Raw genomic sequence first — 23,638 nt, forward strand, 5'->3', positions numbered from 1 at the left:
GAGAGTAAGGAGAGAAGAGAGAGGAGAGAGGAGAGAGGAGAGGAGAGAGGAGAGAGGAGAGAGGAGAGAGGAGAGGAGAGAGGAGAGAGAGAAGGAGAGAGAGAAAGAACAAAGCTATTTTTGTATTGTTTATATTCACTTTTGTTATTATCTACTTCACTTGCTACAGGCAATGTAAACATGTTTCCATGACAATAAATAAATTGAATTTAAATAGACGGAGAAAACAGACAGAGAGAGAGATAGAGAGTGTAAGACAGACAGATGGGCTGGCTGGATGCTACCTATGAGAGGTTACCCACAACAGTCCTTACCTTTTTCCATCTTCCCCTAGCTCCCTGGACATCACGTTGGTCTAAAACAACAAGAGAGGGTGACCATCAGAAAACAGAATGAAGTGACAGACAGATGGAGAGAGGAAGAGAGCTCTGTGTGTCGCTTCTCTAAGGTTATCTAGCAGGACAGTGGTCTAGTTGTGTGTTGCTTCTCTAAAGGTTATCTAGCAGGACAGTTGTCTAGTTGTGTGTCGTTCTCTAAAGGTATCTAGCAGGACAGTTGTCTAGTTGTGTGTCGCTTCTCTAAAGGTTATCTAGCAGACGGACAGTTGTCTAGTTTGTGTGTCGCTTCTCTAAAGGTTATCTAGCAGGACAGTTGTCTAGTTGTGTGTCGCTTCTCTAAAGGTTATCTAGCAGGACAGTTTGTCTAGTTGGCTTGTCGCTTCTCTAAAGGTTATCTAGCAGGACAGTTGTCTAGTGTTGTGTTGCTTCTCTAAAGGTTATCTAGCAGGACAGTTGTCTGGTTGTGTGTCGCTTCTCTAAAGTTATCTAGCAGGACAGTTGTCTGGTGTGTTGTCGCCTTCTCTAAAGGTTATCTAGCAGGACAGTTGTCTAGTTGTGTGTTGCTTCTCTAAAGGTTATCTAGCAGGACAGTTGTCTGGTTGTGTGTCGCTTCTCTAAAGGTTATCTAGCAGGACAGTTGTCTGGTTGTGTGTCGCTTCTCTAATGGTTATCTAGCAGGACAGTTGTCTGGTTGTGTGTCGCTTCTCTAAAGGTTATCTAGCAGGACAGTTGTCTAGTTGTGTGTTGCTTCTCTAAAGGTTATCTAGCAGGACAGTTGTCTAGTTGTGTGTCGCTTCTCTAAAGGTTATCTAGCAGGACAGTTGTCTGGTTGTGTGTTGCTTCTCTAAAGGTTATCTAGCAGGACAGTTGTCTAGTTGTGTGTCGCTTCTCTAAAGGTTATCTAGCAGGACAGTTGTCTGGTTGTGTGTCGCTTCTCTAAAGGTTATCTAGCAGGACAGTTGTCTGGTTGTGTGTCGCTTCTCTAAAGGTTATCTAGCAGGACAGTTGTCTAGTTGTGTGTTGCTTCTCTAAAGGTTATCTAGCAGGACAGTTGTGTGTCGCTTCTCTAAAGGTTATCTAGCAGGACAGTTGTCTAGTTGTGTGTTGCTTCTCTAAAGGTTATCTAGCAGGACAGTTGTCTAGTTGTGTGTTGCTTCTCTAAAGGTTATCTAGCAGGACAGTTGTGTGTCGCTTCTCTAAAGGTTATCTAGCAGGACAGTTGTCTAGTTGTGTGTTGCTTCTCTAAAGGTTATCTAGCAGGACAGTTGTCTAGTTTGGGTCGCTTCTCTAAAGGTTATCTAGCAGGACAGTTGTCTAGTTGTGTGTTGCTTCTCTAAAGGTTATCTAGCAGGACAGTTGTGTGTCACTTCTCTAAAGGTTATCTAGCAGGACAGTTGTCTAGTTGTGTGTCGCTTCTCTAAAGGTTATCTAGCAGGACAGTTGTCTGGCTGTGTGTTGCTTCTCTAAAGGTTACAGTTGAAGTCAGAAGTTTACATACACTCAGGTTGGAGTCATTAAAACTCGTTTACATACACTTAGGTTGGAGTCATTAAAACTCGTTTTTCAACCACTCCACAAATGTCTTGTTAACAATCTATAGTTCTGGCAAGTCATTTAGGACATCTACTTTGTGTATGACACAAGTAATTTTTCCAACAATTGTTTACAGACAGATTATTTCACTTGTAATTCACTGTATCACAATTCCAGTGGGTCAGAAGTTTACATACACTAAGTTGACTGTGCCTTTAAATAGCTTGGAAAATTCCAGAAAACGATGTCATGTCTTTAGAAGCTTCTGATAGGCTAATTGACAACATTTGAGTCAATTGGAGGAGTACCTGTGGATGTATTTCAAGGCCTACCTTCAAACTCAGTGCCTCTTTGCTTGACATCATGGGAAAATCAATAGATATCAGCCAAGACATCGGGAAAAAATTGTGGACCTCCACAAGTCTGGTTCATCCTTGGGAGCAATTTCCAAATGCCTAAAGGTACCACGTTCATCTGTACAAACAATAGTACGCAAGTATAAACACCATGGGACCACGCAGCCGTCATGCTACTCAGGAAGAAGATGCGTTCTGTCATCTAGAGATGAACATACTTTGTTGCAAAAAGTGCAAATCAATCCCAGAACAACAGCAAAGGACGTTGTGAAGATGCTGGAGGAAACAGGTACAAAAGTATCTATATCTACAGTAAAACGAGTCCTATATCGACATAACCTGAAAGGCCGCTCAGCAAGGAAGAAGCCACTGCTCCAAAACCGCCATAAAAATGCCAACTACGGTTTGCAACTTCACATGGGGACAAAGATCGTACTTTTTGGAGAAATGTCCTCTGGTCTGATGAAACAACAATATAACTGTTTGGCCATAATGACCATCGTTATGTTTGGAGGAAAGGGGGAGGCTTGCAAGCTGAAGAACACCATCCCAACCGTGAAGCACGGGGGTGGCAGCATCATGTTGTGGGGGTGCTTTGCTGCAGGAGGGACTGGTGCCCTTCACAACATGGATGGCATCATGAGGGAGAAAAATGATGTGGATATATTGAAGCAACATCTCAAGACATCAGTTAGGAAGTTAAAGCTTGGTCGCAAATGGGTCTTCCAAATTGACATTGACCCCACAAGCATACTCCCAAAGTTGTGGCAAAATGGCTTAAGGACAACAAAGTCAAAGTATTGGAGTGGCCATCACAAAGCCCTGACCTCAATCTGCTAGAAAATTTGTTGGCAGAACTAAAAAAGCGTGGTCCTACAAAAAGGAGGCCTACAAACCTGACTCAGTTACACCAGCTCTGTCAGGAGGAAGGGCCAACATTCAACCAACTTATTGTGGGAAGCTTGTGGAAGGCTACCTGAAGCGTTTGACCCAAGTTTTAAAAAATATATTTTTTATGGCTGCAGGGGCAGTATTGAGTAGCTTGGATGAAAAGGTGCCCATTGTAAACGGTCAGCTCCTCAGTCTCAGTTGCTAATATATGCATATTATTATTAGTATTGGATAGAAAACACTCTAAAGTTTCCAAAACTGTCAAAATATTGTCTGTGAGTATAACAGAACTGATATTGCAGGCGAAACCCTGAGGAAAATCAAAACAGGAAGTGGCTTCTTTTTTAAAAATCTCCATGTTCCATAGCCTCCCTTTGCTGGATTTACAGGGATATGAACCCGATTCCTTTTCCTATCGCTTTCTCAAGGTGTCAACAGTCTTTGACATAGTTTCAGGCTTTTATTTTGAAAAATGAGCCAGAACGATAACATGGCGTCAAGTGGTCACATAACTTTTGCTCGCGCAACAGAATTTGGACAGCCATTGTTTTCCCCTCTCCTACTGTGAAAGACATGTGTGGTTGATATATTATCAATTATATATTTTAAAAACAACCTGAGGAGTGATTATAAAAAACATTTGACATGTTTCTGTGGACATTATGGAAACTATTTGGAATTTTCGTCTGCGTTGTCGTGACTGCTCTTTCCTGTGGATTTCTGAACATAACTCAACAAACAAACCGAGGTATTTTGGATCTAAAAATAATCTTTATGGAACATAAGGAACATTTGTTGTGTAACTGGGAGTCTCGTGAGTGAAAACATCCGAAGGTCATCAAAGGTAAACGATTAATTTGAATGCTTTTCTGATTTTCGTGACCGAGCTACCTAATGCTAAGTGTACTTAATGTTTTGTCATGCGATCGATAACCTTACACAAACGCTTGGATTGCTTTCGCTGTAAAGCATAATTTCAAAATCTGACATGACAGGTGGATTAACAAAGGGATAAGCTGTGTTTTCCTATATTGCACTTGTGATTTCATGAATATAAATATTTGTAGTAATATTTATTGTATGTAGCGCTATGCTATTCAGCGGTTATTGATGACACTTATCCCGATATCGGGATTGCAGCCATACCAAGTTAAAGCAATGCTACCAGATACTAATTGAGTGTATGTAAACTTCTGAGTTTACCAAAATTGGGTTTGTTTTCGAATTCTTTGTGGGTCTGTGTAATCTGAGGGAAATATGTGTCTAGTATGTGTGTAGGCAGGAGGTCAGGAAGTGCAGCTCAGTTTCCACCTCATTTTGTGGGCAGTGTGCACATAGCCTGTCTCTCCCCTCTCACGAGCAGCTACTATAAAATAACACACAACCAACCAACCCCATTAACAGGTCTGAGGTCATATTCTGTGTGATGTCACTGACTGACCTGTGCGAGGGAGGTGCTTCGCCCCCTCCCGGTCTCCGTGGTGACCCTGTCCCCGCCCCTCCCTCTCTGTGAGGAGATACACTTGTAGCAGCTCCAGACCTGCAGCAACCTGGGCTCCGCGTGGCCACTCCCCTTCCTCTGCAGACACTGGCAGTGGTACAGGTGGCCGCAGCTACACACACACACACACACACACACACACACACACACACACACACACACACACACACAAAAGGTGTTAACAGCATTACCTGTGATGTCTCCTCCACTACAGCACCAGCCTGGGAAATGTTCAGTGAGGTGACAGGTTCAGAACATAGTACTGTAAACAGATCTGACACCATTCCTCCTCTATCAGAACATTGTACTGTAAACAGATCTGACACCATTCCTCCTCTATCAGAACATTGTACTGTAAACAGATCTGACACCATTCATCCTCTATCAGAACATTGTACTGTAAACAGATCTGACACCATTCCTCCTCTATCAGAACACAGTACTGTGAGTGTTGTGGTGATGACCTGAATATGATGATGTCATGACAGTGGTGGTAGAGAACACATGTGGATGTGAGTGTTGTGGTGATGACCTGAATATGAGGATGTCATGACAGTGGTGGTAGAGAACACATGTGGATGTGAGTGTTGTGGTGATGACCTGAATATGAGGATGTCATGACAGTGGTGGTAGAGAACACACGTGGATGTGAGTGTTGTGGTGATGACCTGAATATGAGGATGTCATGACAGTGGTGGTAGAGAACACACGTGGATGTGAGTGTTGTGGTGATGACCTGAATATGAGGATGTCATGACAGTGGTGGTAGAGAACACACGTGGATGTGAGTGTTGTGGTGATGACCTGAATATGATGATGTCATGACAGTGGTGGTAGAGAACACACGTGGATGTGAGTGTTGTGGTGATGACCTGAATATGATGATGTCATGACAGTGGTGGTAGAGAACACACGTGGATGTGAGTGTTGTGGTGATGACCTGAATATGATGATGTCATGACAGTGGTGGTAGAGAACACACGTGGATGTGAGTGTTGTGGTGATGACCTGAATATGATGATGTCATGACAGTGGTGGTAGAGAACACACGTGGATGTGAGTGTTGTGGTGATGACCTGAATATGATGATGTCATGACAGTGGTGGTAGAGAACACACGTGGATGTGAGTGTTGTGGTGATGACCTGAATATGATGATGTCATGACAGTGGTGGTAGAGAACACATGTGGATGTGAGTGTTGTGGTGATGACCTGAATATGATGATGTCATCTGGGCTGTCCTGACTTCTCCTGTACTGCTGCAGGCAGATGTTACAGTGGTCCTGACGGGGGTGGAGCCCCCTGCTGACCGCCGCTCGCAGGTGAGACAGGGACCAGTGGAGGTCATGGTTCAACAGACTGGTGGTCGTCTCCAGTAAAGTCTGGGGGAGGGGAGATAATTATTTGATTTATTGTATCCTGGTCCCAGATCAGTTTGTGCTCTGGATAAATGTTTGAAAGAGACCAGCTGGATTCTCCTGGAAATTATTTCTCACAGAATCAAACATTCACTGTACTGTACAACCCACCAGTCATCCTCTCTAGTCTCTACTCTCTCATGTTAAATAGTACTGTACAACCCACCAGTCATCCTCTCTAGTCTCTACTCTCTCATGTTAAATAGTACTGTACAACCCACCAGTCATCCTCTCTAGTCTCTACTCTCTCATGTTAAATAGTACTGTACAACCCACCAGTCATCCTCTCTAGTCTCTACTCTCTCATGTTAAATAGTACTGTACAACCCACCAGTCATCCTCTCTAGTCTCTGGCTCCATGTCATCTACAAGACCCTGCTAGGTAAAGTCCCCCCTTATCTCAGCTCGCTGGTCACCATAGCATCTCCCACCTGTAGCACACGCTCCAGCAGGTATATCTCTCTAGTCACCCCCAAAACCAATTCTTTCTTTGGCCGCCTCTCCTTCCAGTTCTATGCTGCCAATGACTGGAACGAACTACAAAAATCTCTGAAACTGGAAACACTTATCTCCCTCACTAGCTTTAAGCACCAACTGTCAGAGCAGCTCACAGATTACTGCACCTGTACATAGCCCACCTATAATTTAGCCCAAACAACTACCTCTTTCCCAACTGTATTTAATTTTAATTTATTTATTTATTTTGCTCCTTTGCACCCCATTATTTTTTATTTCTACTTTGCTCATTCTTCCATTGCTAAACTACCATTCCAGTATTTTACTTGCTATATTGTATTTACTTTGCCATCATGGCCTTTTTTGCCTTATAGACTTGTTTATACTGCATTATTGACTGTATGTTTGTTTTTACTCCATGTGTAACTCTGTGTCGTTTTATCTGTCGAACTGCTTTGCTTTATCTTGGCCAGGTCGCAATTGTAAATGAGAACTTGTTCTCAACTTGCCTACCTGGTTAAATAAAGGTGTTCTCAACTAGCCTACCTGGTTAAATAAAGGTGTTCTCAACTTGCCTACCTGGTTAAATAAAGGTAAATAAATAAATAAATAAAATGTTAAATAGTACTGTACAACCCACCAGTCATCCTCTCTAGTCTCTCATGTTAAATAGTACTGTACAACCCACCAGTCATCCTCTCTAGTCTCTCATGTTAAATAGTACTGTACAACCCACCAGTCATCCTCTCTAGTCTCTCATGTTAAATAGTACTGTACAACCCACCTGTCATCCTCTCTACTCTCTCATGTTAAATAGTACTATACAACCCACCAGTCATCCTCTCTAGTCTCTCATGTTAAATAGTACTGTACAACCCACCTGTCATCCTCTCTAGTCTCTCAGCATGTTAAATAGTACTGTACAACCCACCAGTCATCCTCTCTAGTCTCTCAGCATGTTAAATAGTACTGTACAACCCACCAGTCATCCTCTCTAGTCTCTCAGCATGTTAAATAGTACTGTACAACCCACCAGTCATCCTCTCTAGTCTCTCATGTTAAATAGTACTGTACAACCCACCAGTCATCCTCTCTACTCTCTCATGTTAAATAGTACTGTACAACCCACCTGTCATCCTCTCTAGTCTCTCATGTTAAATAGTACTGTACAACCCACCTGTCATCCTCTCTAGTCTCTCATGTTAAATAGTACTGTACAACCCACCTGTCATCCTCTCTAGTCTCTCATGTTAAATAGTACTGTACAACCCACCAGTCATCCTCTCTAGTCTCTCATGTTAAATAGTACTGTACAACCCACCAGTCATCCTCTCTACTCTCTCATGTTAAATAGTACTGTACAACCCACCAGTCATCCTCTCTAGTCTCTCATGTTAAATAGTACTATACAACCCACCAGTCATCCTCTCTAGTCTCTCAGCATGTTAAATAGTACTGTACAACCCACCAGTCATCCTCTCTAGTCTCTCAGCATGTTAAATAGTACTGTACAACCCACCAGTCATCCTCTCTAGTCTCTCATGTTAAATAGTACTGTACAACCCACCAGTCATCCTCTCTACTCTCTCATGTTAAATAGTACTGTACAACCCACCAGTCATCCTCTCTACTCTCTCATGTTAAATAGTACTGAACAACCCACCAGTCATCCTCTCTAGTCTCTACTCTCTCATGTTAAATAGTACTGTACAACCCACCAGTCATCCTCTCTAGTCTCTCATGTTAAATAGTACTGTACAACCCACCAGTCATCCTCTCTAGTCTCTCATGTTAAATAGTACTGTACAACCCACCAGTCATCCTCTCTAGTCTCTCATGTTAAATAGTACTGTACAACCCACCAGTCATCCTCTCTAGTCTCTCATGTTAAATAGTACTGTACAACCCACCAGTCATCCTCTCTACTCTCTCATGTTAAATAGTACTGTACAACCCACCAGTCATCCTCTCTAGTCTCTCATGTTAAATAGTACTGTACAACCCACCAGTCATCCTCTCTACTCTCTCAGCATGTTAAATAGTACTATACAACCCACCAGTCATCCTCTCTAGTCTCTCATGTTAAATAGTACTGTACAACCCACCAGTCATCCTCTCTACTCTCTCAGCATGTTAAATAGTACTGTACAACCCACCAGTCATCCTCTCTAGTCTCTCATGTTAAATAGTACTGTACAACCCACCAGTCATCCTCTCTAGTCTCTCATGTTAAATAGTACTGTACAACCCACCAGTCATCCTCTCTAGTCTCTCATGTTAAATAGTACTATACAACCCACCAGTCAACCTCTCTACTCTCTCATGTTAAATAGTACTGTACAACCCACCAGTCATCCTCTCTACTCTCTCATGTTAAATAGTACTGAACAACCCACCAGTCAACCTCTCTACTCTCTCATGTTAAATAGTACTGTACAACCCACCAGTCATCCTCTCTAGTCTCTCATGTTAAATAGTACTGTACAACCCACCAGTCATCCTCTCTAGTCTCTCATGTTAAATAGTACTGTACAACCCACCTGTCATCCTCTCTACTCTCTCATGTTAAATAGTACTGTACAACCCACCAGTCATCCTCTCTAGTCTCTCATGTTAAATAGTACTGTACAACCCACCAGTCATCCTCTCTAGTCTCTCATGTTAAATAGTACTGTACAACCCACCAGTCATCCTCTCTAGTCTCTCATGTTAAATAGTACTGTACAACCCACCAGTCATCCTCTCTAGTCTCTCAGCATGTTAAATAGTACTGTACAACCCACCAGTCATCCTCTCTAGTCTCTCATGTTAAATAGTACTGTACAACCCACCAGTCATCCCTTCTAGTCTCTCATGTTAAATAGTACTGTACAACCCACCAGTCATCCTCTCTACTCTCTCATGTTAAATAGTACTATACAACCCACCAGTCATCCTCTCTACTCTCTCAGCATGTTAAATAGTACTATACAACCCACCAGTCATCCTCTACTCTCTCATGTTAAATAGTACTATACAACCCACCAGTCATCCTCTACTCTCTCATGTTAAATAGTACTGTACAACCCACCAGTCATCCTCTCTAGTCTCTCATGTTAAATAGTACTGTACAACCCACCAGTCATCCTCTACTCTCTCATGTTAAATAGTACTGTACAACCCACCAGTCATCCTCTCTAGTCTCTCAGCATGTTAAATAGTACTGTACAACCCACCAGTCATCCTCTCTAGTCTCTCAGCATGTTAAATAGTACTGTACAACCCACCAGTCATCCTCTCTAGTCTCTCAGCATGTTAAATAGTACTGTACAACCCACCAGTCATCCTCTCTAGTCTCTCAGCATGTTAAATAGTACTATACAACCCACCAGTCAACCTCTCTACTCTCAGCATGTTAAATAGTACTGTACAACCCACCAGTCATCCTCTCTAGTCTCTCAGCATGTTAAATAGTACTGTACAACCCACCAGTCATCCTCTCTACTCTCTCAGCATGTTAAATAGTACTGTACAACCCACCAGTCATCCTCTCTAGTCTCTCATGTTAAATAGTACTGTACAACCCACCAGTCATCCTCTCTAGTCTCTCATGTTAAATAGTACTATACAACCCACCAGTCATCCTCTACTCTCTCAGCATGTTAAATAGTAGTGGAGGCCTCAGGGAGGGAGAGAGGAGGCCTGGCATGGACACAGTACCACTCAACTTCACACAGCTCTATTTCACTGCCATTTGGGAAGCTGAGAGCTATTCACTTATCCTCCTATGGACTGTCCTGTCATTTCATGTCAGAGAAGACTGGAGGAAAGGAAGGGAGGGAGGAGGGAGGAGAGAGAAAAATAGAAAAATAGGGAGGAGAGGAAAGAGGAGAGAGGACAGGAAAAGAATGAGGAGGGAGGAGAGGGAGAAAGGAGAGGAGAGAGAGTAGAGAGAGAGGAAGGAGAGAAAGAGAAGGGAGCGAGGAGAGGAGAGCGATGAGGGAGAGTAGAGAGAGATGAGGGAGCGGAGAGAGAGAGGAGGGAAAGAGGAAAAGAGGGAAGAGGGGAGGGAGAGGAGAGAGAGAGGAGGGAAAGAGAGAAGAGGGGAGGGAGAGGAGAGGAGGGAAAGAGGGAAGAGGGGAGGGAGAGGAGAGAGAGAGGAGGGAAAGAGGAAAAGAGAGAAGAGGGGAGGGAGAGGAGAGAGAGAGGAGGGAAAGAGGAAAAGAGAGAAGAGGGGAGGGAGAGGAGAGAGGGAAAGAAGGAGGAGAGGTGGGAGAGAGAGACAGAGAAGAGAGGTCTACATCCTATAAGGCTTGTCCCCATGTACTGTAGTGAACTACATTTCACTAGTGCACTATAAAGGGAATAGGGTGCCATAAAGGACTCAAGCAGAGGAGAGATATGGGGGAAAGTAGCTTCAGCCTCAGAGGCATTTCATCCCTCTGCGAATTCAACCAGTTCTGCCTGAGTGAGCTGGAGAGAAACGTGTGTGTGTGTGTGTGTGTGTGTGTGTGTGTGTGCTACTTGTTTCACACCGTTTCATCAGCTCTCTGGCAGACACTCTGTGTGTGTGTGTGTGTGTGTGTGTGTGTGTGTGTGTGTGTGTGTGTGTGTGTGTGTGTGTGTGTGTGTGTATCTGAACAACCGTACATCTGTACAGTTCCAGTCAAAAGTAAGGACACACCGACTCATTCAAGGGTTTTTCTTTCTTTCTACATTGTAGAGTAATATTGAAGACATCAAAACTATTAAATAACACATATGGAATCATGTAGTAACCAACAAAGTGTGAAACAAATCTAAATATATTTTATATTTGAGATTATTCAAAGTTGCCACCCTTTGCCTTGATGACAACCGTACACACTCTTGGTGTGTGCATTTTTACACTACTATTCAAAAGTTTGGGGTCACTCAGAAATGTGTTTTTGACAGAAAAGCACATATTTGGTCCATTCTAGGCAGAGTTTCTCTGTCCAGTGTCTGTTATTTTGTCCATCTTAATCTTTTCTTTTTATTGGCCAGTCTGAGATATGGCTTTTTCTCTGCTACTCTGACAGTTTGAACCTGTAATCGAACCCACAAATGCAGATGCTCCAGATACTCAACTAGTCTAAAGAAGGACAGTTTTATTGATCTTTAATCAGGACAACTGATTTCATCTGTGCTAACATAATTGCAAAGGGGTTTTCTAATGATCTATTTGCGTTTTAAAATGATAAACTTGGATTAGCTAATAAAACAATCAGCCGTTTCCATCTACAATAATCATTTACAACATTAACAATGTCTACACTGTAATTCTGATCAATTTATGTTATTTTAATGGACAAAAAAATGTGATTTTCTTTCAAAAACAAGGACATTTCTAAATGACACCAAACTGTTGAACGGTAGTGTAGACGTGTGTTAAGACTGAGCTACAACAACCCTGGCTTGGCTCCAGGAGAGACTGCACTGCACCGGAGTAGACACACACACACACACACAACCTACACACACTACCTACACACACAAACCCTACCTGCACACATACACACACACACACACACACAGACCCTACCTGCACACACACACACACACACACACACACACACACACACACACACACACACACACACACACACACACACACACACACACACACACACACACACACACACACACACACACACACACACACACACACACACACACACACACACACACACACACAAACCCTACCTACACACACTTCTTACACACACACACACACACACAAACACAAACCCTACCTACACACACACACACACACACACACACACACACACACACACACACACTACCTACACACACACACACTACCCACACACACACACACACTACCCACACACACACACACTACCTACACACACACTACCTACACACACACTACCTACACACACACTACCTACACACACACTACCTACACACACACTACCTACACACACACACACTACCCCCCCCCCACACACACACACACACACACACACACACACACTACCTACACACACACACACACACACACTACCTACACACACACACACTACCCACACACACACACACACACACTACCTACACACACACACTACCTACACACACACTACCTACACACACACTACCTACACACACACTACCTACACACACACACACTACCCCCCCCCACACACACACACACACACACACTACCTACACACACACTACCTACACACACACACTACCTACACACACACTACCTACACACACACACACTACACTAAATAATCTGACATGGGAGAGAGGGGCTGATGAATCTGGAGCCTTAGCCGAGTGTTAATTAATCCAGCTCCATCTGGGCAGGACACACACTATCAACAGAGAGTCTGACGCACACACAAAGATACACACACACACACGGACACCTTGTCTGAGCAGGATACAGACTATCAACAGAGAGTCTGACGCACACACAAAGACACACACACACACGGACACCTTGTCTGAGCAGGATACAGACTAATCAACACTGAGTGTGAGTAGAGAGGCGTCTGGAAACACACTTTGCAATTAACACCAAGCCCCACTAGGGTTCAGCTTCAGTCGTCTCTCTCACACACACACACCCTTCTGTAAGTTAACGACACACACACACGCACCCTTCTATAAGTTAACAACAGACACACACACAGTTACCTGTTCATAGTTGAAGGTCTCCAGCATACCCAGAATAAGGCCTTGTATCTCAGCCAACTTTCCTTTACCATACACAGGGTCCTGAGAGAGAGAGAGACAGAGAGAGAGACAGAGAGAGAGAGAGACACAGAGAGAGAGAGAGACACAGAGAGAGAGAGAGAGAGAGAGAGAGAGAGAGACAGAGAGAGAGACAGAGAAAGAGGCAGTGAGAGAGACAGAGAGAAAGAGACAGAGAGAGGCAGAGAGAGAGACAGAGAAAGAGACAGAGAGAGACAGAGAGAAAGAGACACAGAGAGAGAGACACAGAGAGAGAGACACAGAGAGAGAGAGAGAGACACAGAGAGAGAGAGAGAGAGAGAGAGAGAGAGAGAGAGAGACACAGAGAGAGAGACACAGAGAGAGAGACACAGAGAGAGAGACACACAGATACAGAGAGAGAGACAGAGAGAGACAGAGAGAGAGACACAGAGAGAGAGAGAGATCAAATGGGATAAACACAGTGAAACCCTGCATGCAGAGTTCTGTAAGATTCTCCTACATGTCCAGAGGAAAACTACATACAATGCATGCAGGGCAGAATTAGGCCAATATCCACTAATAATAAACACTCAAAAAAGAGCATTTAAGTTTTGTTAACATCTAAAATACAGTGACCCCCTCTCATATCACTACCAAGCCCTGCAATGCCAAGAGCTGAGCAAAGAAAAGAGTCCCCTCATCCAGCTGGTCCTGAGTTCACACACCTGTTCTACTAACACACTGAAGCCTCAGTCCCCTCATCCAGCTGGTCCTGAGTTCACACACCTGTTCTACTAACTAACTGAAGCCTCAGTCCCCTCATCCAGCTGGCCCTGAGTTCACACACCTGTTCTACTAACACACTGAAACCTCAGTCCCCTCATCCAGCTGGTCCTGAGTTCACACACCTGTTCTACTAACACACTGAAGCCTCAGTCCCCTCATCCAGCTGGTCCTGAGTTCCCACACCTGTTCTACTAACACACTGAAGCCTCAGTCCCCTCATCCAGCGGGTCCTGAGTTCACAAACCTGTTCTACTAACACACTGAAGCCTCAGGACCAGAACATCCAATCAATCAGGATAAACCAAATTACAACACAGTCAAAACAAAACTACATTACTTATTGGGAAACACAAACACAAAGCACAATGCAGTGCTATCTGGCCCTAAATAGACAGTACATCGTGGCTAACTATTTGACCATGGTCACTGATCAAAACCTTAGAAAAACCTTGACAAAGTACAGGCTCAGTGAGCACAGCCTTGCCATTGAGAAGGGTAGACACAGGAAAACCTGGCTCCCTGTAGAGGAAAGGCTGTGCAACCACCGCACCACAGCAGAACCTGGCTCCCTGTAGAGGAAAGGCTGTGCAACCACTGCACCACAGCAGAACCTGGCTCCCTGTAGAGGAAAGGCTGTGCAACCACAGCAGAACCTGGCTCCCTGTAGAGGAAAGGCTGTGCAACCACTGCACAACAGCAGAACCTGAGACGGAGCTGCATTTCCTGACAAAATGTAAAACAATTAGTGTCATTTCCCCAAATTTGAAACCCTCATTCAAGGTTTCAAAGACCTCTCTGATGAGAGTAGGCCACCCGTCCTGTTGGAGGAGGACGCAGAGAGCTGTGGGTTGGCAGCACACTACATTGCTGCCTGCTATAAGATGAGGGACAGTGTCTGACAGACCAATCAACCTGCACATGTCCTCTACTGTATACTTATCGTTACTGTTCAATGTCTGGTTGTTTTGACCCTTGGTTATTGTTGCTGTTCAATGTCTGGTTGTTTTGACCCTTGGTTATTGTTGTTGCTGTTCAATGTCTGGTTGTTTTGACCCTTGGTTATTGTTACTGTTCAATGTCTGGTTGTTTTGACCCTTGGTTATTGTTACTGTTCAATGTCTGGTTGTTTTGACCCTTGGTTATTGTTTCTGTTCAATGTCTGGTTGTTTTGACCCTTGGTTATTGTTTCTGTTCAATGTCTGGTTGTTTTGACCCTTGGTTATTGTTGTTGCTGTTCAATGTCTGGTTGTTTTGACCCTTGGTTATTGTTACTGTTCAATGTCTGGTTGTTTTGACCCTTGGTTATTGTTGCTGTTCAATGTCTGGTTGTTTTGACCCTTGGTTATTGTTGTTGCTGTTCAATGTCTGGTTGTTTTGACCCTTGGTTATTGTTACTGTTCAATGTCTGGTTGTTTTGACCCTTGGTTATTGCTACTGTTCAATGTCTGGTTGTTTTGACCCTTGGTTATTGTTACTGTTCAATGTCTGGTTGTTTTGACCCTTGGTTATTGTTGTTTCTGTTGTCCCGTTGACAATGTTGACTCTTATTATCTTCATATTGTAAATCTCCAAAGTAAGTTTTGGCAACATGTACATTGTTACGTCATGCCAATAAAGCACATTGAATTGAGAGAGAGAGACAGAAAGACAGAGACAGAGACCTTTACCATACACAGGGTCCTGAGAGAGAGAGAGAATCATTGAGTAGGGATTGTGTTGTTGTTAGTCTCTGAGAGATACTGCTGCCCACCAAGGGACACACCACATGACCACTTTAACCTCCCACCAGCACACACACACAGCATGACTAACACACACTGAACATAATGAAAGAGAATAGGAACACACACACACACAGAATGACTAACACACACTTAACATAATGAAAGAGAATAGGAACACACACACACACAGAATGACTAACACACACTTAACATAATGAAAGAGAATAGGAACACACACACACACACACACACACACAGAATGACTAACACACACTTAACATAATGAAAGAGAATAGGAACACACACACACACACACACAGAATGACTAACACACACTGAACATAAGGAACTTTGGATTGGAGATGTTTGATATGGGTCTGGAAGGAGAGTTTACAGTCTAACCAGACACCTAAGTATTTGTAGTTGTCCACGTATTCTAAGTCAGAGCCGTCCAGAGTAGTGATGTTGGACAGGCGGGTAGGTGCAGGCAGCGATCGGTTGAAGAGCATGCATTTAGTTTTACTTGTATTTAAGAGCAATTGGAGGCCACGGAAGGAGAGTTGTATGGCATTGAAGCTTGCCTGGAGGGTTGTTAACACAGTGTCCAAAGAAGGGCCAGAAGTATACAGAATGGTGTCTATAGAGAGATATATATAGAGATATATATAGAGAGATATACAGTGCCTTGCGAAAGTATTCGGCCCCCTTGAACTTTGCGACCTTTTGCCAGTTTTCAATATTATCGCTTGCACAGTGCTCCTTGGGATGTTTAAAGCTTGGGAAATCTTTTTGTATCCAAATCCGGCTTTAAACTTCTTCACAACAGTATCTCGGACCTGCCTGGTGTGTTCCTTGTTCTTCATGATGCTCTCTGCGCTTTTAACGGACCTCTGAGACTATCACAGTGCAGGTGCATTTATACGGAGACTTGATTACACACAGGTGGATTGTATTTATCATCATTAGTCATTTAGGTTAACATTGGATCATTCAGAGATCCTCACTGAACTTCTGGAGAGAGTTTGCTGCACTGAAAGTAAAGGGGCTGAATAATTTTGCACGCCCAATTTTTCAGTTTTTGATTTGTTAAAAAAGTTTGAAATATCCAATAAATGTCCTTCCACTTCATGATTGTGTCCCACTTGTTGTTGATTCTTCACAAAAAAAATACAGTTTTATATCTTTATGTTTGAAGCCTGAAATGTGGCAAAAGGTCGCAAAGTTCAAGGGGGCCGAATACTTTCGCAAGGCACTGTATATAGAGAGAGATATAGATAGAGAGATATATATAGAGAGATATATATAGAGAGATATATAGAGAGAGATATATAGAGAGATATATATAGAGATATATAGAGATATATATAGAGAGATATATATAGAGAGAGATATATATAGAGAGATATATAGAGAGATATATATATAGAGAGATATATAGAGATATATATAGAGAGATATATAGAGATATATATAGAGATATATATAGAGAGAGATATATAGAGAGATATATAGAGAGAGATATATAGAGAGATATATAGAGAGAGATATATAGAGATATATATAGAGAGATATATAGAGATATATATAGAGATATATATAGAGATATATATAGAGATATATATAGAGATATATATAGAGAGATATATATAGAGAGATATATAGAGATATATATAGAGATATATATAGAGAGAGATATATAGAGATATATAGAGAGAGATATATAGAGATTATAGAGATATATATAGAGAGATATATATAGAGAGATATATAGAGATATATAGAGAGAGATATATAGAGATATATATAGAGATATAGAGATATATATAGAGAGATATATATAGAGAGATATATAGAGATATATAGAGAGAGATATATAGAGATATATAGAGAGAGATATATAGAGATATATATAGAGATATAGAGATATATATAGAGAGATATATAGAGATATATAGAGAGAGATATAGAGAGATATATATAGAGAGATATATAGAGATATATAGAGAGAGATATATAGAGAGATATATAGAGAGATATATAGAGAGATATATAGAGAGATATATATAGAGAGATATATATAGAGAGATATATAGAGATATATATAGAGAGATATATAGAGATATATATAGAGAGATATATATAGAGAGATATATAGAGATATATAGATAGATATAGAGAGATATATAGAGAGATATATAGAGAGATATATATAGAGAGATATATATAGAGAGATATATAGAGATATATATAGAGAGATATATAGAGATATATATAGAGAGAGATATATAGAGAGATATATATATAGAGATATATAGAGATATATATAGAGAGATATATATAGAGAGAGATATATATAGAGAGATATATAGAGAGATATATATATAGAGAGATATATAGAGATATATATAGAGAGATATATAGAGATATATATAGAGATATATATAGAGAGAGATATATAGAGAGATATATAGAGAGAGATATATAGAGAGATATATAGAGAGAGATATATAGAGATATATATAGAGAGATATATAGAGATATATATAGAGATATATATAGAGATATATATAGAGATATATATAGAGAGATATATATAGAGAGATATATAGAGATATATAGAGATATATATAGAGAGAGATATATAGAGATATATAGAGAGAGATATATAGAGATATAGAGATATATATAGAGAGATATATATAGAGAGATATATAGAGATATATAGAGAGAGATATATAGAGATATATATAGAGATATAGAGATATCTATAGAGAGATATATATAGAGAGATATATAGAGATATATAGAGAGAGATATATAGAGATATATAGAGAGAGATATATAGAGATATATATAGAAGATATAGAGATATATATAGAGAGATATATAGAGATATATAGAGAGAGATATATAGAGAGATATATATAGAGAGATATATAGAGATATATAGAGAGAGATATATAGAGAGATATATAGAGAGATATATAGAGAGATATATATAGAGAGATATATATAGAGAGATATATATAGAGAGATATATAGAGATCTATATAGAGAGATATATAGAGATATATATAGAGAGATATATAAGAGAGATATATAGAGATATATAGAGAGAGATATATAGAGCGATATATAGAGAGATATATAGAGAGATATATATATAGAGATATATCTGAGAGATATATATAGAGAGATATATAGAGATATATATAGAGTAGAGATATATATAGAGAGATATATATAGAGAGAGATATATATAGAGAGAGATGATATATAGATAGAGAGCGGATATATATATAGAGAGATATATAGAGATATATAGAGAGAGAGATATTATAGAGAGCGATATATATAGAGAGAGAGATATAGATAGAGAGAGAGATATAGATAGAGAGAGAGATATATATATAGAGAGATATATAGAGATATATATAGAGAGAGATATATATAGAGAGAGATATATATAGAGAGAGATATATATAGAGAGAGATATATATAGAGAGAGATATATATAGAGAGAGATATATATAGAGAGAGATATATATAGAGAGAGAGATATAGATAGAGAGAGATATATATATAGAGAGATATATAGAGATATATATAGAGATATATATAGAGAGAGATATATAGAGATATTATAGAGAGAGAGATATATATAGAGAGAGAGATATAGATAGAGAGAGATATAATATAGAGAGATATAGAGAGATATATAGAGATATAGATAGAGATATATATAGAGAGAGAGATATAGATAGAGAGAGATATATATATAGAGAGATATATAGAGATATATAGAGAGAGAGATATAGATAGAGAGAGATATATATAGAGGCAGAGAGTCGTTACCTGTAGAATGCGCTGGATGATAGCAGGCAGGGGGATGAAGCTACTCATACTGTTCAGGACCTTCATGGTGAGCTCCTTCAGTACTGGGGGAGAAACACACACCTCAGTATGCATGTGTGTGTGTGTGTGTGTGTGTGTGTGTGTGTGTGTGTGTGTGGTGTGTGTGTGTGTGTGTGTGTGTGTGTGTGTGTGTGTTCACCCTCTGATGTAGTGCGTGTGTGTGTTCACCCTCTGATGTAGTGTGTGTGTGTGTGTGTGTTCACCCTCTGATGTAGTGTGTGTGTGTGTTCCTGTGTGTGTGTGTGTGTGTGTGTTCACCCTCTGATGTAGTGGCGTGTGTCCGGTCCCTTGAGCAGCTTCTGTGGTGACATCATAGCTTCTAGCAGAGGGAACCACAGCACCTGATGGAGAGGAGAGTTTATTATACCCAGACACACACACACACCACAGAAAGACACACACACACACACACACCACACACACAGCCAGAAAGACACACACGCACGCAGAAAGACACACACGCACGCAGAAAGACACACACGCACGCAGAAAGACACACACGCACGCAGAAAGACACACACGCACGCAGAAAGGCACACACGCACGCAGAAAGACACACACGCACGCAGAAAGACACACACGCACGCAGAAAGACACACACGCACGCAGAAAGACACCACACGCACACAGAAAGACACACACACACAGAAAGACACACACACACAGAAAGACACACACACACACAGAAAGACACACACACAGAGAAAGACACACATACACACAGAAAGACACACACACACAGAAAGACACACACACAGAGAAAGACACACACACACAGAGAAAGACACACACACACAGAGAAAGACACACAGAGAAAGACACACACACATACCCCTCTCTGTTCTTGGTTGAGACTCTGGGAGCTCCTGTGACACAGAGCGATGATGTCACCCAATGACCCCTCCACTCTCTGCAGTGGACTCTCTTCCTCCCTCTCAGTCTCCCCCTCCTCTTCACTCCTTTTCTCTGAGGTGACAGCGCTGAGTTTGTCCTTCAGCGTCTGAGAGAGAGAGAGAGGTACAAACATAAGTGCTTAAAGCCCGTCTCTAAGGGTTCCTGCAATATCAATTAATGTCACATTCCTTGATTTCAAAGTACATGACTAATAAATACATTTCCCTTGTTATAACCTCAGAAAGTAAATTAGGTTTAGATTAAAATTATGTTCTGAAGAAATGTTGTACCTTCAGCAGGACCTGGAAGGCTCCATGAGAATCACCTTTCTTTTCCAACAGATAGGATGTAGCTTCATGGACCTGGTACTGTTCTGTTATCTAGTGGGGAGGGGGAGGGAGGGAGACAGGGAGGGAGAGAGACAGGGAGGGAGAGAGACAGGGAGGGAGAGAGACAGGGAGGGAGAGAGAACAGGGAGGGAGAGAGACAGGGAGGGAGAGAGACAGGGAGGGAGAGAGACAGGGAGGGAGAGAGACAGGGAGGGAGAGAGACAGGGAGGGAGAGAGAGAGGGAGTAGAAGAGAGAGAGGGAGAGAGACGGAGGGGGAGAGAGACAGGGAGGGAGAGAGAGAGAGAGAGGGAGAGAGGGAAGGAGAGAGAGGGAGAGAGGGAGAGAGGGAAGGAGAGAGAGGGAGAGAGAGAGGAAGGGAGAGAGGGAAGGAGAGAGGGAAGGAAGGAGAGAGAGGGAGAGAGAGGAAGGGAGAGGGAGAGAGGGAAGGAGAGAGGAGAGAGAGAGAGAGAGAGGGAAAGGAGAGATGGAGGGAGAGAGAGAGAGGGAAAGGAGAGACGGACGGAGAGAGAGGGAAAGGAGAGATGGAGGGAGAGAGAGAGGGAAAGGAGAGATGGAGGGAGAGAGAGATGGAGGGAGAGAGAGGGAAAGGAGAGATGGAGGGAGAGAGAGAGAGGGAAAGGAGAGATGGAGGGAGAGAGAGGGAAAGGAGAGATGGAGGGAGATCGAGCGAGAGGAAAAGGAGAGATGGAGAGAGGAAGAGAGGAAAAGGAGAGAGAGGGAGAGAGGGAGGGAGAGAGGGAGGGAGAGGGAAAGGAGAGATGGAGGGAAAGGAGAGAGAGGAAGAAAGAGAGGGAGAGGAGAGAAAGGGAGAGCAACACAAGGCATTGAGAGACACTCCCTGTATGTTTGGGTCAGGGGGAGTGTATTCTCTGAGTTTACTCACTAGTGTCTGTCTGGGGTTAAATATTCACTCTTTGAAATGGCATTGATTTGACCCCAGGACAATCAGGGTTAAAAGTGAGACAACAGAGTCTAAAGTAGATACACACACAGGTAAGTACATACACACAGACACACTGCTATACTATAGTGTAGGGATGTTACCTGGACGGCCTCCTCTAGTCTGTAGTCCTGAGAGGTACATACACACAGACACACTGCTATACTATAGTGTAGGGACGTTACCTGGACGGCCTCCTCTAGTCTGTAGTCCTGAGAGGTACAGACACACTGCTATACTATAGTGTAGGGATGTTACCTGGACGGCCTTCTCTAGTCTGTAGTCCTGAGAGGTACATACACACTGCTATACTATAGTGTAGGGATGTTACCTGGACGGCCTCCTCTAGTCTGTAGTCCTGAGAGGTACATACACACAGACACACTGCTATACTATAGTGTAGGGATGTTACCTGGACGGCCTCCTCTAGTCTGTAGTCCTGAGAGGCACAGACACACTGCTATACTATAGTGTAGGGATGTTACCTGGACGGCCTCCTCTAGTCTGTAGTCCTGAGAGGTACATACACACAGACACACTGCTATACTATAGTGTAGGGATGTTACCTGGACGGCCTTCTCTAGTCTGTAGTCCTGAGAGGTACATACACACTGCTATACTATAGTGTAGAGATGTTACCTGGACGGCCTCCTCTGGACTGTAGTCCTGAGAGGTACAGACACACTGCTATACTATAGTGTAGGGATGTTACCTGGACGGCCTCCTCTAGTCTGTAGTCCTGAGAGGCCTTGAGGAAGTCAGTGAGCTGCCGGGGAGTGAATCGGCACAGCAGGCCGATGTGGAGCTCATGCAGGTCGGGGCTCAGTCTTAGGAGAGGCTGGGGATGAGGGCCTTCCCTGGAGGTAGCACTGGGAAACAGACGGTTGTGTGTCTCTAATAATATAATAATGTTGTGTTTATTAAACAGACCAGAGAGCACAACAACTAGGATATTGATGTCTTCCGCCCACCCGAATCCATCCACCCACCCACACCACAGAGAAAACTCTGTTCCATTCTTCCGTGCTCCAACACAGTAACCAAGGATCTTACCTCTGGTCCAAAAGACACCTCAGGAACTGGAACACTAGGTGATCATCCTAGAGAGAGAGAGCGAGAGAGCAAGAGAGAGAGAGAGAGATAGCAGGAGAGAGAGAGCGAGATAGCAGGAGAGAGAGAGGTAGAGATAGCAGATGAGAGAGAGATAGCAGGAGAAAGAGAGAGAGAGAGATAGCAGGAGAGAGAATGAGAGAGAGAGAGAGAGAGAGAGAGAGAGAGGTAGAGATAACAGGAGAGAGAAAGAGCGAGGGATAGAGAGAGAGATGTAGATAGCGTGTTAATTTCTGATTGTTTATTTCACTTTTGTTAATTATCTATTTTACTTGCTTTCAGCAATGTTAACATGTCAATAAAGCTTTGAATTGAAATTGACAGAGTAGAGATACACAACTAAGACAAAACAACCAAAGAACACGGGTCACAACTCCTGCAGCTTTGTCGCACGCTGGTTCTGTTCAGAGTCAAGGGAGGCTTCAAGGAGACTCTTATGGCAGGAACATCTACAGCTCATCTCTTGGCAGTAGTACAGTAGACTACTTTATCTCTGACCTCAACCCAGAGTCTCTCAGAGCGTTCACAGTCAGCCCACTGACCTCAACCCAGAGTCTCTCAGAGCGTTCACAGTCAGCCCACTGACCTCAACCCAGAGTCTCTCAGAGCGTTCACAGTCAGCCCACTGACCTCAACCCAGAGTCTCTCAGAGAGTTCACAGTCAGCCCACTGACCTCAACCCAAAGTCTCTCAGAGAGTTCACAGTCAGCCCACTGACCTCAACCCAGAGTCTCTCAG

At 42.4% G+C, this 23,638-nt stretch overlaps 1 protein-coding gene across 1 annotated transcript in view; it reads right to left on the minus strand.

Moving 5' to 3' along the window:
• Nucleotides 1–310: 310 nt before the first annotated feature.
• The window catches only part of LOC109878476 (vacuolar protein sorting-associated protein 8 homolog), a 93,244-nt gene continuing 69,916 nt past the window's right edge, over nt 311–23,638 (minus strand). Inside the window, 10 exon segments of the mRNA XM_031813331.1 lie at nt 311–355; nt 4,560–4,731; nt 5,832–6,001; nt 13,163–13,243; nt 19,546–19,681; nt 19,900–19,946; nt 20,438–20,605; nt 20,790–20,879; nt 22,503–22,659; nt 22,844–22,890. Of these exon segments, the coding sequence (XP_031669191.1) occupies nt 311–355; nt 4,560–4,731; nt 5,832–6,001; nt 13,163–13,243; nt 19,546–19,681; nt 19,900–19,946; nt 20,438–20,605; nt 20,790–20,879; nt 22,503–22,659; nt 22,844–22,890 (1,113 nt within the window).

Source organism: Oncorhynchus kisutch, unplaced genomic scaffold (genome assembly GCF_002021735.2).
Source record: "Oncorhynchus kisutch isolate 150728-3 unplaced genomic scaffold, Okis_V2 Okis05a-Okis16b_hom, whole genome shotgun sequence".
NCBI classification, from domain to species: domain Eukaryota; kingdom Metazoa; phylum Chordata; class Actinopteri; order Salmoniformes; family Salmonidae; genus Oncorhynchus; species Oncorhynchus kisutch.